The 16,169-nt window shown below is 48.1% G+C and overlaps 1 protein-coding gene across 3 annotated transcripts in view; it reads left to right on the top strand.

Annotated features, from left to right (window-relative positions):
• The window catches only part of DPP3 (dipeptidyl peptidase 3), a 559,762-nt gene that overhangs the window by 404,453 nt on the left and 139,140 nt on the right, over positions 1-16,169 (top strand). For all 3 annotated transcript variants that reach the window (XM_086938513.1, XM_086938514.1, XM_086938515.1), the window contains exons 14-15: positions 13,956-14,080; positions 14,574-14,694. In XM_086938513.1, the coding sequence (XP_086794639.1) occupies positions 13,956-14,080; positions 14,574-14,694 (246 nt within the window). The remainder of the gene's footprint in view (positions 1-13,955; positions 14,081-14,573; positions 14,695-16,169) is intronic.

The raw sequence follows: 16,169 nt of genomic DNA, 5'->3' as shown, positions 1-16,169 counted from the left end.
GCCTCTAAGGAAAAAAGTGGATGGGGAGCTGACACTGGTGTGCCAGGTTGGGTGCTATATGGCTCTGCTAACGTCACAGTGGTGTAACTTCATTGCAGAGATGAAGCGAGCGCCTCCTACCGGCACAAGAGAATTATGAACAGTTTTGTGATCCAGTCTGGTGCCTCTAGAAATTTAACAGATGAGCAAGCTGCAGGTAGATAGATAGAAAAGTAGTTAACGAAGATCTGTAACTTTTTCTTCTGCGTACTACTCAAGAATAAAGATAACCCGCCACCCTAATATTTGACAACTCTTTTAGCTGTTCTAAGAGCAGCAAATTGTCTGTGGTGTTGAAGGCTGTTGAGAGTTCGAGCATAACAAGTAGTCATCAGGTCCTGTTATCACATGAAAAAATATCTTATCCCACTACCTTAGATGGTAACTGCTAAAGTCGGTTCCAAGGGAACACCCACATTTTGCCCTGCAAAGAAGTGTTTTCTTTGTATTTTTTTATTTGATATTGTCATAATTTTTTGTCATTTGTAGCTTGCTGCTTTAGATATATTCACCTTTTTCATGTATATTTTTCTTATTAAAATTCTTATGAGTGCAAAATGTCAATTTCACCACTTGAGCATTTCATCCAGTCTTTTCTTTGATATTCTGACACTTTGGCAAATCTCAACATAAAATGTCTAATGGCTGACAATGCTGAAAAGTCAAGAGTGCCAGTAGACTATGGGGATGCTCAGGTCACGCGTGGGGTGAACAGTGTAAGTGACACTGCAGGTCGAGCCGTGCGCTCCGCCCTGACATAAAATGTCAAAATAGACCCTGATTTACAGCTCTGGCCTACGTTAAGGCACAGGGCTGCTGCTGCCTCTTTAGGTCTTACTTGAGAGTGCTTGCTGATTGGTGCCTATTGTTACAATTTTTTTATGCATACCATAGAGTGAGTGGGCTATGGCTCCTCCAAGAGTAGTAATGCGTCATGCAGTTTGCTGTTTCTTGCATCTGATAGCGACTACTAGCCGCAGATTCCGTAATGTAGAATTACCCCCAGGTGTGAGACTGGATCCGGAAAACTTTTTGCCACAGCATCCCTGCGCGCCGGGGGGGATGGCATCACGCAACTCCGCCCATGCGTCGTCCGCGTACGTGACGTCAGCGAGGTCACATAAGTCCCACCCCGGCGCGCCTACGTCATTTTTTTCCTATTCCGCTGATCCGGTTCATGCTCCGGGTCTGTTTAGGCCTTTTTCCTTCGCTATTGCTGTCTCTGTGGGAACAGTGTGCGGATGCCTTCGGGCTTTAAGACGTGCTCGTCGTGTGGTTGCCTTATGTCGGCGATGGACCCTCACCTCATTTGCATGTGGTGTTTGGGGGAAGATCACGGCTCCGCTGATAGGGAGGCGTGCCAACAGTTGAAGCCGAATTCGCGGCAGGAGTGCCGTATGAAACTTCTTTCGGCTCATCTGTCCAGGTCGGCTTCGTCACCTCAATCAGCTTCTGCAGAAGGGTTTCGAAGCAGCCATCGTTGCCGTCGTCCCCATCCCTCTCCTATGCTGCAAGAGCGTCGCTCCCCGATTGGTAAGTGTCGCAGTTTGTCCCAGAGGGCTGGTTTCCGGCCTGTTGGGGGCGTGGGCTCTCTGCGGGTGATGTGGCTCCGCGTCTCGTCCCCCTATCCACCATTTCCCGGTGAGTGGGCGTCGAGAGCTCAGATGGAGACATATGCTGAGGCTTTGCAGGCCTCGCTGGCTTCTCCCCTCTTCCCCTCCTGGGACGTCTGCAGAACCCTTGCATTGTGCGGGGCCCTCCGCCGCGGCTCCAGCGCCAACTGGCTCGCCTCCAGGCTTGGAGGATGTGGTGCCGTTGGGGTGCGGCCCTTCGGGGGGGGGGGTCCCTCCTTCGGACCACAGCGCCTCTGCCTTGCCGCAAACTCCTGCGGGAGTCCCTGTGGTGTCGCAGGAGGTCGCTGGGTCTCGAGTCGCATCCCCGAGCCCCTCTCGGCCCTCTGGACAGGCGGTAGCCTTGCCTGAGGCCGAGGTGACTCCTCGACGGCACCGGCAGCTGCTGGCCCTGGCGGCGCCACAGGGATTAGCGGACTTCCCTCGCCCCATTGTGGGTCGAAGCTGGCGGGGCACCCCTCTTCCTCCTCCGGGCCCCTCTCGTCCCTCCAATGCAGGCAGCTGCCTCATCGGGGGTCGAGTCAGAGGTTGAGTCAGCCTTGGTGACGCCACATGTGTCGGCGGACACCCCTCGTCCCATTATGGGCTGAGGCTGGCGGGGGGGCTCCTTGTCATCCCCCGATTCCCTCTCGTCAATTCACGCAGGCGGCTGCCTCGTCAGAGGTAGAGTCTGCACCATTCCGGCGCCATCCCTTAGCCTCGACTCCGGCCTAGCCCCGGTCCCCTGAGCTGTGTGGTGTGGAGGAGGCCTGTCTGGCGTCTCCTTTGGCACCAGACGATGATGACGTCCTGCCTCGGGCTGCGGACTCTACGGCTCTGGACAGGCGTCTGGTCGCGGGCTTGTCTTCGGACGCCCCCTCTTCTCCGGAGGTTGGATGCCTACTGGTGTCGTCCTCGCCGGAGACGGGCCGCCGTGTCGTGACTTTTTCCCCCGACGTCATCAAAGGGTGGCTCCTCGCCGTGGCCGCAGTTTTAACCGTAGGAGCCACCGGTCCCCCACTCCTCTGTCCCTCTTTCACCTTTCCGGACCTGGCCGTTGCCCACTCCGGTTGGCTTCGGGGACGGCTGCCTTAGCTTGCAGTCGTCACCCACGATGAGCTGCTTTCCCCACCGCGGGGCCCTACGGAGGCGGGTGCGGCCTTCGCTTGTGCTGTGTCCATGGCTGTAGGTATTTTGCACATGGGTGATCCGGTTGCCCATTTCCCCGCGAATCACCTTCTGGAAGTTATCCACCAGGGCTCTGGTGGGAGGGAGCTGCTGCTTCCCTTTGAGTGTTCGCTCCTTTCTTCCCTGATGGGGACTTGGGGATGTCCCGCCAGAGGGGACCCAGTTCCCCAACACCTTTTGCACCGGCACCTTCCAGCACCGCGTGACCGGCGTGTCTTTCCCTCCACCCCTCTGCTTTGAGCCCCTTTTTGAGGACCGCCTTTCCCTCCCTGCCGCCACTGTTGTCTCCACCATCACGGGAGGCCCGCTGGCTTGACTCTTGGGGGCGCAACATGTTTGCTTCCACCAGTGCAGCTCTGCTGCCCTTAAAACTTTGTGTGCTAATAGAGGGTGGTGGCAGCTCCTACGATACCGCTTGAGCGCTGGGGGCAGACTGCGAGGTACGCTGGAAGTAATGATTTAGATTACTCTGTACTCTTTTGCTCTCTTTTGCTCTCACCTGATTGCTACTTGCTCGCTCCTAAAGCACCATTTGCGCTTTTAAAATCAATTGTTTTACCATTTTTAAATCGCTGCCTCTTCATTAATTCTCTATCCCGACCCTTACCTGTTGCGCGGTGTGCTCCCCCTGCCCCGGTCCATCGCGGCTGCATTGCCGTTTGTGTGGAGGTCAGGGCGCCATCTTAAGTCAGTCCCTGAGCCCGGCAGGACCATAGGCTGCAGTCCAGCTGGAGGAGGGGCTAGGCTATATCTTGGCCGAAAGGGTGAGGCGCGCTGCGGTAATAGTAGGTGGTGGCAGCTCCTACGATACTGTTTGAGCGCTGGGGGGGGCAGACTGCGAGGTACGTTGGAAGTAATGATTTAGATTACTGTGTACTCTTATGCTCTCTTTTGCTCTCACCTGATCGCTACTTGCTCGCTCCTAATGCACCATTTGCGCTTTTAAAATAAATTGTTTTACCATTTTTAAATTGCTTCCTCTTCATTAATTCTCTATCCCCTCCCTTACCTGTTCCGAGGTGTGCTCCCCCTGCCCCGGTCCATCGCGGCTGCATTGCCGTTTGTGTGGAGGGCAGAGCGCCATCTTAGGTCAGTCACTGAGCCCGGCAGGACCATAGGCTGCGGTCTAGCTGGAGGAGGGGCTAGGCTATATATTGCTCATGCCTCCCCGGACGCGCGCAGGGGCAGGCAACTCTGCCCATTTCATCTCCTATACGGCCTCTGCACTGATTCATCTCCATGACCATTGGCCTCTTAGCTCCAGCACGCTAGTTCTTCTCAGTTCATTGGGGGTTTTCAGCCCTAGGACCTTATTCCCTGAACTTACAGTCCCCTGTGTAGTAGCTCCCCCCCCCTTATTTCTCCTTACCCACGGGATCTTTTATCCCCTCTGGCTAGAGGAGAAACTAACTCCACCTTGACACTCAGTTACTTAAACACCCGCTCTCTGGTCAAGCACCAGTTAGAAATCTTTCAGCTACTGGACTCAGAGACGACCGACATACTCTTTATGATGGAAACATGGTGTTGTAATCTACCTCTCGGTCCTTTTCCCCCCTTCCTGTTCCCCCCCGTCCCCCCCCCCCCGCCCCACCTTCCTCCTTTCCACTTGGTATCGCCCTTGCTGTCACTGGAAGGCAGCAATAGAATGTTTGAGAGAGAGCTAACCTGTCAAGCTGGGGGCACCTATGTTGAATTGGACTGAATAAATGTTCCTAAACTCTACAACGTGTGGACATTCATTACTATACTTTTGACGACGGAGGAAAAGGAGCTGAGCCAGGGTCAGTGTGGTGCCTCTTCCTTGGAATATTATGAGCTTGGACGAGGTAAAGGAGGAAAAGAAAGGGTAAATGAATTGATGACTTACCCGCAAGTGGAGCCGCTCTACATCAATTCGGAACGGGAAGAATCGTTGCATGAAGAAGAGGTTCCCTGGTTATATCCCGATGTGAAGGACGGCTGCTAGCAGCTTGAACGGGAAGAAGGACGGCACACTGGAGAGCCCGCTAAGTGTGGAATATTTTACTTGATGAGTCAAGGTGCAGGACGGCATCGTGAAGCGTGGGTTTTCATACAAAAAAAAAAATAATAAGATTACGGAATGGAGGCAAAGGAGCAGCTTTCGTGTATTCCGTCAAGTTTTGATAAATGAGTGTGTTGATATAATTTCCCTTGGACTTGGAAGGAATTAAGTGTGCCGGTGAATTCTTGGGCGCTCTTGTGAAATTGATATATAACAGAAAAGTAAGACCCAAGTCGGCGAACACCGGAATCGGCGCAAGTCCATGAGGTGAGCCTTTGAAGAGGTGTGAGGAAATGTGAGCGGAGCAGGGAACAAAGTTAAATACCTGACACCGCGTATGAAACTGATCTGAGGCAGCGCGTCAAGCGATTGAAGTGGCAGTGTTTGACGGCTTGGTGAAGCGTGTGTTCCCATACACGAAGTAGTACTGGACTGAGGTAAAAGAGCAGTCGCTGTGGATTCCAGCAAATTTAGACACATGATTGAGTTGATATACTTTACCTGGGACCCGAAACGGAAAAAAAGGGACTGGTGAATTCTTATTGAACCTTGGGCGTTCTCGTTGGAATTTAAACTGAACAGAAATGTAAAACCCTAGTCGGATAAAACTGGAGTCTCTGCAAGATCATGAGGTGAGCCTTTGAAGCTGTGTGAAGAGAGGTGAGCGGAGCAGGGTACGAAGCTAAACCGCTGACACCACGCTTAAACTGATCTGTGATAGCACGTCAAGCGTGTAAGGGGTTATCCTCTCAGTAATTCAACTTAAGTTTAACAAATCTCTTGATTAAATACTGGGGTCAATGGGCCGTTTGCGTGTATGATAGTCACCCTCTAGTAAAGCTATTGAAAAGTGAGCGTTAAGGAAATGCTTGAAATTGGTAATGAAGACCCGTAATTGGTTCACACGGGAATCTGTGCAAGGTTATTGATGTAAACTCTGGATGCCGAAACGAGAAGTGATAAGCGGAGCAGGGAACGAGATCATTCCCCTTAAACCCGCGTTGGAAAGGGATCGGAGGCGGCGCGCTAAGCGTGTAATGCATTATCTCCTCAGAACTTAGACGTTCGTCAGAGGCGAACGTTATTACGCATGAGCGTCAAAAGGGGCCATTTTGAGTAGGATTGTCACCAGGTTATGAAGAAACTCTTTATGTGAATAATAGGGAAAGAAATATATAATCTCAGGCGTCAGTAGTGAAAAATATAAAGGTCATTTTTCAGAACTTTAACCACCAGTTATTATCAGTACTGCACTTCAGGGCGACTTTCAAGCCAAGTGAATTTGGTATAGTGGAATATCAGAAATGGAGCATCACATATAGCGTGCCGCATGACAACAACCTGTGGAGTTCCGTTTGTTGGTAGAGCACTTAGACAGTATCCTTTTTAAGTAAAAAAAAAAAAAAAAAAAGTACAAGGAAAAGTGTAATTTTCTATGGAGTTTGGTACACATATACAGAAAGAAGTAACTGTACCGGTGAATTGAAGGGAAGTGAGTGCAAAATTAACATGGGAAAAACATAAGGTATAATTTGACGCCAGCAGAGCCATTTATGAAAGAAGATGGTAAAAATATCGCAGAATGGGAAGAGTGGAAAGAATATTTTTACAATTATATATCCATTTGTGACAAGGAGGAAGAACCATTAAAACCAGAGGAAAAGGTGGAAATATTGTTACAAAGTGTAGGTGCTGGAGGACGGAAAGTGTACGATAGCATAGAAAAGAGAATCAATAAAGGAACAGACCGGAACGTATTTGAGAAAGTCATGCATGTTTTAGGTGAACATTATAAACTAGTAAGGAGTGCCAATGCACAATGGAATAAGATATACAGAGAAGATGGGGATAACAAAATGGAGGTGAACAAAAGTGGAACTGAACAGGTGTATACCATCAAGATAGGTGGAGAAGTTATTGACTTTATCGCTAACTCAAGGTCACATAGTACAGTAATAGGCAAAAGTATATGGAGAAGTAAATTGTCAATAACACTAAGAAATGTATTTGAAGAAGCAGACACGTCCATGGAAACTTACATGGGTGAAAACATTATCTTGAGTGGAGGTAGAGAGATTGAATTGAGTTACATGAAGGGAAGTACTTGGAGTAAAGTTTATATTTCAGAAGAAGAGTTTGCGGTACTGGGTGGGGATGAGTAAATGAAATTCAGAATAACGCTTAATCCTAAAAGTTCAGAACCCATGAGTTGGCTGGCAATAAACTACAGTAGGCAAATCACCAAGTTGGAGAAGTTGAGGGGAAAATGCCATCATCTATGGGGAATGTTGAAGGGACAAAAGAGGATTGGAGGAATGAGGGGTTAAAAGAAGCAGCAATTGACAAAATAAAAAATAAAAAAAATACATTCTTGGGTAAGGATGTTGAAGACAACATATGAAAAAATTTCAAGGAAAAATACAGAGTGTGTGATGTTGTGGGAAAAAGGGTATTTGACTGTAGGGGAACATGTGTGGTTACACAATCCACGAGCGTTGAAGAGGACCTTTGTAAGTCCACCCGCTGCAAAGGTGAGAAAGCGTGGAGCTCTACGGCACTAGTCGAATCCAAACCTGTGACAAGGAAGAAATATGTTGATGACATTGACCTGGAAGGAGATAATGGTCAGTGTCTGAGTCAAAGTATAACGAGCAAGGAGAGTACTTGGATTGGTTATATAGTGAAGTGTCTGAGAAGGAAAGTGAAGAGGCACACAGAAACGTACTATGTCCGAGTCCCAAAGTTCCGGGAGGAAAGAACAGAACGCGTATAGAAGGCTGGAGGGAATATGTATTCAGAGACACAGAAGACTCAGCCACATTCCCATGTGGAACTCATTTGATGGGATCGGAAGAAAGACTGGTCATTGAGGAGGCAAGTACTGAAGGATTTACAAGTGGCTCTGGTACAGAGTGCAACAAGAGAACTGACATTAGACCTAACGCAGATGATGACGATGAGAAGGAAACCGGTCGGATGAGCAGGATTAGAAGCAGCATAATATGGTCCAGGAAATATCCCAAGAAAAAGAATACTAACATTGTTGTCTCTCACCAGGATGGAGGAATGGCACGAGTAATAGTGGATTTGAGCACAATAACTAAGCGGGGGTTGGGGCTGGAGGCACTTGAGGAGGTAGCGGAAGGGTATAAGAAGGCCCCCGAACCCATACAAAACCCACACCATGATGTATACTTTGTTAATGACTTGCTGCATAAAGGAATTGTGGTGGAGCACAGTTTAAGTTTTTAGTAGACTCAATCTACTCCTCTTGTTAAGTCCATCCATCATCGTTTGGAAGGGGACAGAACGGGGTATTGGCCATCACGGCACAGACGCACTTATGTACAGCAACACCACGGGTGAACAGGGAAGTGGTGAGAACCATCCGTCTGTGTGTGAACTAAACGCAGACCATGGCAATGGGGAATGTAACCATTCACCCGTGACAACGTGGCCGCTGTAAGAACAGACTCGTGTAGTACTAGAATCTCAGGTTACAACTGTTACTTGCGTTTTTATTTTTATTCCTTCTTTCCCTATGGAAGGAGATGTGTGACGTTGACAAACAACCTGTCCTGGCATGACAGTATAACATGAATTTAGGGGCACTCAGCCCTCCTTGGTAGAGGACATGCTTCTCCTTTCAGGTCAACCCCGGTGTTGAACCTGGGTTAGAGTCTTCTGTTCAAGACTCGGTGTTGTGTTTCTTTCGCTTATGTTGTTTCCTCCCCCTCCGGCGTTCACCTGTTCTTTTCTCTCTCTCTCTCTCCCTCTCTCTCTCCCTCTCCCCCGCTCTTTCCCTTTTCTCCACTCGGCTCCTACTCTTCTTTTGTTTCATGCCCCCCTCTTCCCCAACCTACCTTGTCTCCCTAGGGAGGATGATGTGTTGTAATCTACCGCTCGGTCCTTTTCTCCCCTTCCTGTTTCCCCCCCCCCTTCCTCCTTCCCACTTGGTATCGCCCTTGCTGTCACTGGAAGGCAGCAATAGAATGTTTGAGAGAGAGCTAACCTGTCAAGCTGGGGGCACCTATGTTGAATTGGACTGAATAAATGTTCCTAACTCTATAACGTGTGGACATTCATTACTACACATGGCTCACTGCGGAGTCGGCATTCTTGTGGCAGTGGTACTACATTCTCCAAGCCAACAGATCCTCTGGGAAGGCGGGAGGTGGGGTCGCAGCTATCATCCAAAACTCACTCAGTTTCTCTGCCTTAAACGCTGCTAGTATACCCTCAGTTGACTGCCTCATCTTAAAACTTGAATCTTCCCTGTCCCCTCTTATTTGTGTCCTTGTCTACCGTCCTCCACAACATATGCCTGGTTTCCCCTCTCTGTTCTGCGATATGCTATCCCAACTAATAATTAATAACTCAAAAATATTGATCATCGGTGATTTTAATTACTGGCCCACAGATGTAAGGGAGAGCTCTAGCTCCTCTGACTTCACTGACCTTCTATCCGGCATGAACTGCATTCAACATATACAGTCCACTACACATGTTAAAGGACATGTCCTAGATCAAGTTTGGACGTCCAATCTAGATATTACTCAACCCCTCATCTGGGCGAGTCACCCTCGTAGTTGTAGTTCTGTGTGCTTTGTGGCCACTCGAGTCCTCCCTGTTGAGACTGTGGTTCTGTTGGCTGCTGGACGGCCCTTCACTGTGTGTTTTTGCTTTGGGTTATCTGCGCAATGTTGGTCCTGAGATTAGGCCTCCTGTTTTTCTCTTGGGCTGCTTGACAAGCCTTCTGCGTAGTTTTTGCCCTGTGGCTCTTTCTGTTGTCCTCTGCTGCGAAGTTTCTTTCTAAGAGGGTTCCCATGTCCATGCCCTCGTAGTTGTAGTTCTGTGTGCTTTGTGGCCACTCGAGTCCTCCCTGTTGAGACTGTGGTTCTGTTGGCTGCTGGACGGCCCTTCACTGTGTGTTTTTGCTTTGGGTTATCTGCGCAATGTTGGTCCTGAGATTAGGCCTCCTGTTTTTCTCTTGGGCTGCTTGACAAGCCTTCTGCATAGTTTTTGCCCTGTGGCTCTTTCTGTTGTCCTCTGCTGCGAAGTTTCTTTCAAAGAGGGTTCCCATGTCTTGGGACTTAACTTACTCTATGTGGGGTAGTGGTTGCTGTTATATAGTTCATGCTGTGCTGGGGAGTGGTAGTCTCCTTCAGGCTTCTGCTCTCCATGGTGTTCATGTACGTTGCAGGAGCAATTCCCTTTTGCTGGATTGCAATGCCTTGATGGTGCCCTAGGGTGTCTTCTCTGGGGTCGCTGCGCTGCTTGCCAGGCCTGATCTGCTGTCTGCGGCCTGGCGTCGTGGCAATGGTTCTGCTTCTTTAGGTCATGTGCGCGGACCCCTCGCTGAGGTGTGTCCGGGCTCTTCTTTGCCTTCATGTTCCCTGTCCTGGGACTGAGATGGTTTTGTGTTCCTCCTCCTTTCAGGCGCTGCCTGCCCAGTCTTCCAGACGCTGCCTGCCCAGTCCTCTGTGTGCGAACGTGCTTCCTCTTTCTTCTTTTCTTGCTCCCACACCCATCTTGGGGTCGGTGGTGTTCTGCTTGTGGGGTTTCCCCTTGCCTGGGAGGATGGGGCTCCTCGCCCTGTCCGTTGGACTGGTCACCTGTGGGACCCTCTGTTATGTCCAGGCTAGTGGGGTCCTTCGCAAACCCTCCTTCCCCGGGGGTATGGCTAGGTTATCTATTCTACGTTAAGGAATCTGCGGCTAGAAGTCTCTATCAGATGTACGAGTCACTTTCCTTTGGTAACGCTGTATCTGGTAGAGACGATTCTAGCCGCAGATTCCTTCACGGCCTGCCCTTCCTCCTCGTTCTGCGAGGACCTTTGGCTTCTGCACTCGCCTTCTGGTGGGTGGCTATGTCTTCTGTGGGTGCATTCTTTCGTTCTTTTGACAGGAGGATTTGTCTTGTTCCTTTCCTCCTCTTTAAGCTTGGAGGCTGGGTCTATAGGTACTCCTGTGCCCCTCTGCTCTGGTTGCTCTGGGGTTGAGGCTTGCCTTTACTCTCGTCCCTCCCCTCCCTCCCTCTTTGTTACTAGGGTCCTGGCCCCTTTGCTAACCTCTGGATTGGGGTCATCTGGTCGTGCCTTGCCCTTGTTCATTGTGGGGTTGTCACACTCTGTTCTTGGTTGGGGTTATACTCCTGGTACATGTTGTCATCTCATCTTGCATATGTTCCTTGCCTCGGGGGTGGTGTTCGTCACCATCATCTTTTCTCCACCTTTACTGCTCTTTCGCACACTGTTTCAATGCTCCCACAGTTTGTCTGATGGCTCAGCGTTGTGGCGTGGAAAAGTTCTCTGAAGAAAACTGGCGTTTGCCTGGCAGACTGATCTCCAAACGCAGATCTCTGACGAGATGTGGGGCTATTGCTGCACCAACACCAGGAAAATATCATTGAACAGCAGACATAGATTGATACACTTTAAATACTTACAGCGGGTCTACTACACCCCGAAGAGACTCCATAGGTATGGCTTGAGGGGGTCCGCGGAATGTGAACGCTGCCGCTTCCCCGACGCGGACTTCATGCACATGGCCTGGTCCTGCCCCGGTATCTACAGGTTCTGGACGGAGGTATTCACGGAGTTAGGCCTGATCCTGGGCATTGACCTTCAGCCCGACCCTGCCATTGCGTTGCTGGGTTACTCCAAAAATCTCCCGGTGGCGATGCGTAAGCTGGCGGACATTGCTCTGCTGACTGCCAAACGTACCGTAGCCCTATGCTGGATGAGAGGGCCTCTACCGACGAAGAAGAGATGGGAAGCTGCTCTGCTGTACTGCAACACGCAGTCGATGGCCTATAACGAATTGCTTCCCCCCAAGAGCCGCCCCAAGAACTTCTGGGGGCTGTATAGGGCCTATCTGGATGCCAAAGATGACACGGGCTCTGGAACTGAACCTGAGGGCACAGAGGAAGGTGATGCTCAGGAAGGGGAGACGGGGCACCCGGAGTGCGACAGCGCACTGGATTGAGGAGGCCACTGACATACAGGGGGAGGTTTAACATGTAGGGGGCCCGGGGTTATAAGGAGAGGACCAGATCTGGATGTGCTGGGGGAGGGGGGTGTGATTCCGGATGGAGGTGGTGTGGACTGGGGCCTGGGCCCTACTCTGGGCTCAAACTGCTGGGAGGATCACGAGGACTGATACAACAGGAGTACGGACGAGATGTCCATCGCGACACACGCTGAGGAGTCTGGCACACTTTGGGTGGGGGGGTTCAACTGGGGAGAGGGAGGGTGTTTTGTTGTGGGGTGGGTATTTCGCACAGTTTTCTTTAAGTTGCGCTACCTTTTGGCCTACAAACCCGGAAGTTCCACTGTACCTGGTCAACAACATCGGCGGGGGCCGGTGGTGGTTTGCACATCACGGACACACTTTATAACGCAAGGGAGGGATGGCTGCGATCTGGCCCAGGGCAGTACGGTATTATGCACTCAAGTTCTTTGCTTTCATTGCCGCCAGGCCCCCGGGATGCTGGCATGCAGGCTGTGTAAACCTTTCATGGATGGACGTACTGTGATGGTGTGGTCTGCTGCCGGCCTCAGGGTTGTAGGCTGTATAAAGCTGTGTGCCAATTGTATAAGCAATAAAGTATAAAGTTAATCAAAAAAAAAATCAAAAAAAAAAAAACTGCCGTTTGCGCGCCGGGGTGGGTCTTATGTGACCTCGCTGATGTCACGTACGCAGACGACGCCTGGGCGGAGTCACGTGATGCCGTCCCCCAGGCGCGAAGGGATGCTGTGGCAAAAAGTTTTCCGGATCCAGTCTTACGCCTGGGGGTAATTCTACGGCTAGGATCTTCTCTACCAGATACATTGTTACCGAAGGTAAGTAACTCGTACAATACAGTGCACGCTGAACCATTCCACAGTGCAGAAATACACTGAATTGCTGCTCATTTAATTATTTAACTCAAATTCTATATATAGTCTTTTTTTGTTTTTGTTTCTACTGCAGTAGTGTTTTGAATGGAATTCATCTATTGGCTTTCCAAAACTTCTGTTTTTTGCTTATTTTGATTTGATTGAATCCTGGTTAGGTAACACCTACTCGTTGTGTGTCTGCTTTTATTTCGGTGTGTCTTTTGCTCATAGCTGGTTCCCCAGACCTCTGCTCACCAGCAACATTTCCTGGAGTGTGGAATCGGCATTTGTAGACGCTTCTTGGCAGACACCATAAGCATGCACCGCTGCCCATTTGATTGGTGGCGTTGTTCATTTTCCTAGAGAGGGTTGTGTTTACTTGTCGGCAAGAAACAACTGCTGGTGGCAGCGACGGGTCACATGCTTTTTATGAGTCACACTTGGGTCACTGTAGAACACAGCCAAGCCCGGACTGATCAGATAAGAAGCACAAGTTAATTTATTTTCTAAAGGGAGTGCAGCTGTAGGATAACTCAGTGGATAAATGCATCTGTTGTCTAAATCAACTCGCACCCTACAAGACAGCAGTATTTTCACCCTGTTAGGTCAGTACTATAAGGGTCAGGCTCACATTTTACTGCAAAAAAGCCATGGAGTCCCCACCCTTTATGGTTGGGTAGGGAAAATGTGGAATGGTGGATAGTAACTAATAAGATCTTGGTGGACAAACTCTTTTACGGTGTACACCTGTGATGCTCTTACAGAATTCTCAAAGGTAATAGTCTATTTCTCAATACATTCACAGTGCCTCAGAGGTCTTAATCAGTTCCTAATTACTCATGGGCCTGTTAACATGCTAGAGGGGCAGGCCAGGTCTAAAGTGAGCACTGTCATCCGGATCTTACTTTGCCAGGGCTGAGGATCATTCAGATGCCCTTGATATCTCTTTTCCTGCTCTTTCATCTCCATTTGCTTGCCACTGTTAGTATTGCTGAGGTCAGTAGTTTCTCACTTTTAGTGTGTTTTCTTCTTACATTTCTATGCAGTTGTTTTTTTTTTTTTTTACTCTTCCCTTCATCATCATCTTTTTGTTCTGGTTTCGCATCATATTTGAACTTAAAGTGTTGCTTTTAGATCCATTGCTTTTGTATGCCATCTTTCTTTATTTGTATTTTCTTTCAGTTATTTTCTCCTTTTCTCTATTGCTCTGTAGATTCGGACATGGTATAAAGGGAATGAGACATGGGACAGCAAGTTCTCCACCATTGCTTCTCCATATGAAGAATGTCGAGCAGAGTGTGTTGGACTTTATCTGTGTTTTAACAAGGTCGTTTTAAAGTAAGCAAAATTCCACTTGTGACATTCTAATGAGTATGTCCAGTTTTTTGGGACGTGTTTAGAGAGTCTGGTATTGAATTTAGGGTGCTTCGGATGTATGTGCAGAGCACTTTATATTAGTATGTTCTTGTTTTGTTTAGTTTGCTGACGTCCAAAGTTTGATGGCTTTTATAGATGTGGTTCTTTTGTATAGATGCCGGTGGGGCCATAAGAATGTTAATAAGAAAAAAGCGATTCTTATATATGACAATGAGTTATTGATAAAATTGCAAGTATTTGTAGATAGTGTTGTGTCCTGATAAGAAGTTCTATATTTTCACCTACTTCTTCAATCCAGAAATCACTGTTACCACCTTCGGCAGCAGTTCATTTCCATTTCAAGGAAGGGCAATCACTTTTGAAATCTTTGCTAAGTAATCATCTCCTTTCTCTTCTCCCATGCAAGCACAACTCCCATTCTTAACCTCCCTACTTTATTAATTGTTTTCAATAGAATTTTTGGCTTGGAGGGAGTTGCGGCTGAAGACATAATCTACGTGAACTGGCTGAACATGGTGCGGGCTGGACTTCTGGGGCTGGAGTTCTATACTCCGGAGACTAAGAAATGGAGACAGGTGAGGAGGTATACTTGAGAACTGGCACCTTCCATGTGTCACTGAATCACCCTGTTATTTACTTAATTAGCAATTCCTAGTTGCTTGTAGTCCCCTTTCTTCCTAAAATACTACTTTAGCCTTATTTTTCAGATGTCCTCTGTTAATAAATTTTATTTATAATGTATTAATATAGTTCTGCAGGACTGAATCTTTAATAGAGTAAAATGCGTGAATTATTTCCTGTCACATGTGCATTTGTGTTGTGTATGTGATTGTGTTGTGTTTTTCACACGATCATGTGTGCATATGTTTCTTTGTAAAACCTGAATTCTAGCAGAGAGGTTTAATCTCCACTCCCTGTGAGACGTCCATTACTATAATCCCCAGGGCTTCTGTGTGAAGATTTATTTCTGCAGATTTATAGGGTAAGAAGCTTGGATATCATAGTCTCCCGTTAGTGGGACAGAGATGTTTCTTTCACAATGGCATATACTCCCAGCAAGAATAAGAAGAGTTTATTTAAACCATGTTCAACATCTGGCCATGAAAAGAACTATGCAGATGATCTGCAGTGTCACCTTATCACAAACCACAGAATTGCAAGAATTCTCCTAATTTTTCATTGAAAACATTGAAGGACAGAGCATACTCAGTTTGCCTTGAAATGTAATACCACCAAGAGCTTCTCACCCAGGGGAAAAGTACCACATTCCTCCAACAAAAGAAAGCAACTTGTTATGGTTCTTTTTACGGAAAACTATTGAAAATCTTGACTTGCTTAAAATTGAATTCCCCTTTACATTCGGATCATTAACATCAATCTACGAAATACTCAGCATTTCTCCGTAAGGGCACATAATAAGCCCTCCCACTTAGAATGCCTCACTAGGGACGCATCACTGCTGATTTTCTGGACTCACTTAAGCAAGTGATTGAGGCTTTGTTAGCACAAGAGTCTCAAACAGGATCATCGACTTCTTCTTGTCCACATCCTCATCCGCATGACCAATTGATGTGCTTAAGTCTCTGCAACCACCTGCCTCTTCATCAGGTGGATAACTTTATTTGCACCACTCCTGCGGAAGATCAACCAAAATCTCGTCCGGGATGAGTGGGAGTGACCCCTTGGCTCCAGATGAAGGGGTCTCAAAGCCTGACCCTGAAGCGTCGCCTCCACAAAACATCTGTAAATTCCAAAGCTTCTTCGACTGAGCTTCTAACTTTGAGTTGGCTTGCTATCTGCACAAAAGTCCTGATTCTAATTATATTTCAGAGTAAATCATGAATCCCCAATCAAGGCTTTTGCCTGAGTGGACCATATTTGGGCAGAATGCCATCTGTTTATGCTGAACTTGACAACTACGATCTAAGTTGCTGCACAATGCAGATCTAGGAATCTTTTCTCCCCAATCGAATTGAATTGAATTGAAATTCTATTTATATAGCGCATACACTACCCTGAGGCCTAGAATCGGAAAAACAACAGGGCAAGG

The sequence above is a fragment of the Lissotriton vulgaris genome, chromosome 9, assembly GCF_964263255.1.
Source record: "Lissotriton vulgaris chromosome 9, aLisVul1.2, whole genome shotgun sequence".
Taxonomy (NCBI): Eukaryota; Metazoa; Chordata; class Amphibia; order Caudata; family Salamandridae; genus Lissotriton; species Lissotriton vulgaris.
Note: the sequence above shows the minus strand (reverse complement) of the source record. Positions and strands in the feature narration are given on the sequence as shown.